This window comes from Drosophila willistoni (assembly GCF_018902025.1).
Source record: "Drosophila willistoni isolate 14030-0811.24 chromosome XR unlocalized genomic scaffold, UCI_dwil_1.1 Seg143, whole genome shotgun sequence".
Lineage (NCBI taxonomy): Eukaryota > Metazoa > Arthropoda > Insecta > Diptera > Drosophilidae > Drosophila > Drosophila willistoni.
This window is the reverse complement of record NW_025814056.1, coordinates 7,589,820-7,592,793: the sequence shown is the minus strand read 5'-3', so window position 1 is coordinate 7,592,793 and position 2,974 is coordinate 7,589,820. Positions and strand designations below refer to the sequence as shown.

Genomic DNA, 2,974 nt, shown 5'->3' with positions numbered 1-2,974 from the left:
TTAGCGCTGTCTGTATATGTGGGCGTGGCCCCATTTGAGGTATTAACCCTTGAATTGCATAAAACTTCTGGCCCTACTCGAGAGCTTCGCGCAGCCTTTTTCAGTTAATTAAAAAGCACTTACGAGTCCTTGACTACATACTCACATATACACACACACAAACATACATGTACGATGCGTGTGTGGGTTTCTGTAGGTTGATGATAACTGCTACTGCTGCCTTCATTACAAAACGGTCAAGTTCTCAACAAAGAACCTGTAAAATGTGCTTACACAAGTTATGACTGAAAGAGCGTTTGCTGCACGTCGTCACACAAGTATTTCTGTTTGTTTTTTTTTTGAATTTCAAACGGCAAAAAAAAAACATCATATTTACACATTAAGCTATAAATATGGTAATAGACTAACAGTTTAGTCTTATCAACTTATTTGCTAATAGTTTCTTTGGAGGCTATATAAAATATCTGATAGTATACATATATACATATAGTAGACCGATCTTATCGTTGTGTTAGGGAATCCATTGCATTTTGATTTATATTTTTAAAAATACCAATTTCTTCTTATACTCTATTTTCTTCAAATGAACTTCCACATCTCATTCGGTTTTTTCTTCCTGTACTTGCTACACCTTTCCATGAAATTTGTGAGTCTCGTGCTCTCTCTTTAGTTCTCTTCTAAAGCTGTTTGGTGAAAGGCAAACGATCGAACGATCAAGACGTAGATACCTTGAACACAATAGATCGATAAAAAAGATTCGCAGCGCTGGCACTGTCTTAAAGTCGAACAAGTTTATTAAACATTTTTTTTAGTTGTACCAAGTGAAAGAAACCTGAAGTTTAAAGCGATAGAATTTGCAGACCGTTGTATAAATATATAAAACAATATAGAAAATAATGATCAATGAACACTCGACGGACTTCTAGATCCTAGCAAAGATATTCAGTGAGCTATTAAAAATGTTATTTTAGATCATAATAATTGTTTTATTTTTTTTTTTAATTAGTTGTATAAATTAAAACTGTTTAAAAATCTTAAGCATTTGCGTTGTAGTTTATACCTTAAAAAGCGAATAAGAATTCTTATGAAATATTATCTCCAGTGTTTTATCATACTTATCTAAAAAATACATAGAGGAAAGTGGGGCTAATCGGCGCAATGGGTAACCCGGCGCAGTCGAATTATTTTGAAATATAATAGCACGATCCAAAAAGTGATAAGTGTCCTAAGATGGCATTTTGGTAGGCTATATTTGGATAATAAACTTAGACGTATCCAATTCGTAGTATCTGAAATTTTTGGGATTATATAATTTTTAACCTCAAAAATAAATTTTTTTTTTTTTGCCGAGAAATGGTTTCAAAAACATTGAATAAATTTTTAAATTTGATAGATGTTAACTAAAACAGGTTCCGACATGTATTAACTTATGGTGTGCACTTCGATTTTTATATTCTTGATCAACACGACGAGACGAGTTCAAAAAGCCATGTCCGTCCGTCCGTCTGGATCAAAGCAAACTTCTCCTAGACCGTTGGAGCTACAGAGCTAAAATTTTGAATGTAGGCTTGTATATACTGCTCGGGCCACTATATCATATAGCTCCCATACAAACGGCAAAGTCACGAACAGTGACTTTTCCCAATAACTTCGTTATTTTCTAAACTATTGTCATGAAATTTAATATTTGTGAGATTATTAAACATATAAACGACTATGCCAAATTTGATAAAGATCGGGTGACTATATCATATAGCTCCCATACCAACGATCGGGGGAGAACAGTGAGTTTGAAAATTCACTTGGCAACGTTTCGGTAGTAAAGCAAAGTCCATAAATTATTATTATATTTCATTATTTTTCTATTACGATAAGTCAGAATAATCGGTAGGCAAACAAGTCTGCCGTAATCGTAACTTTTTTTTAACATTTCAAAATGTAAATTCGATAAAATAAAAAATATATATGGGTCATCTAATCGAAAAACTCAAATTCGATCGTCCAAAAACATAGTTTAAGGCAGTTGAATCTCTTCTTGATGATATCCGCACTGTCCGCATCCATCCAGATCGTAACCCGTTCATTGGGGCAAATACTTGTGACTGTAGGGGGTAAATATTCCCGGCTCACCACAGCCCACTTCTCCGTCTTTATATCTGAGTTCTGCCGTTCGAGGAGCGTGAAAATTCGCAGCAAACAAGTCTCTACCTTTGGCCAAGTAACTCTGGCTTCAACTTTAACTTCAACTTCGATACTTGAGTTTGACACCGAATTATCGACTAATGGAAGCGCGATATCACCGGACTCAAGAGAAAATCGTATCAAGCACACAAAATTGTTGCCTTCATAGCAAGACACAATCGGCTTAATTTGTTCGTTGTTGCCTAGACCAGCAACTTCTGTTAAAAGAACTGAATCGGCCAACGTTGCATCAGAAGTAGAAATCTCCAATGGTTCCTGAATATTGAGAAGACTCTGCAGCTCTCTCTTAAGTTCGTATATACTAGCTGAGATCGGGAGCTTCATAACCAATTGCTGGAAAAGAACACTTGGTCACGATTATGAAAAGTAATATCCTCACGCTTACTAACCTCTCCGGATTCCATGATCAATTGAACAGTCAACATATTTTCACTTTTTCTCTTTTTTAATATTCAGAATTAAAACAGTTTTTGTTTTATTTTTGATGTTGACTGTATGAGTTTTCGAAATAGAATGATTGAAGTACTGTACCCCCTTGACCAGGTCGAATTTTAAAAACATCCCAGGCCTTCTTGGATCTCAAAAATATGTGAATTGCTTCCGTCTAGTCGAAAGTACTAGATACTTTCGAAAATAAGCTGAGCAGTAAGCAATTGTCAAATATTTCTGTATCTTTTTATGCTCTGCAAAAAGGGTATATTAATTTTGGTCAGAAGTGTGCAACGCATAGAAGGAAGCATGTAGGCTTGTATATACAGCAGGGGTTGTATAT

The 2,974-nt window shown here is 35.1% G+C and overlaps 1 protein-coding gene across 1 annotated transcript; it reads right to left on the bottom strand.

Annotated features, from left to right (window-relative positions):
* Positions 1-1,866: 1,866 nt before the first annotated feature.
* On the bottom strand, positions 1,867-2,669 carry LOC111519007. The gene is made up of 2 exons (XM_023177527.2): positions 2,592-2,669; positions 1,867-2,535 (listed from the first exon to the last, which is right to left on the bottom strand). The coding sequence occupies exons 1-2, from the start codon at positions 2,625-2,627 to the stop codon at positions 1,975-1,977; spliced, it is 597 nt and encodes a 198-aa protein (XP_023033295.1). The 5' UTR covers positions 2,628-2,669; the 3' UTR covers positions 1,867-1,974.
* Between the last annotated feature and the right edge of the window lie 305 nt (positions 2,670-2,974).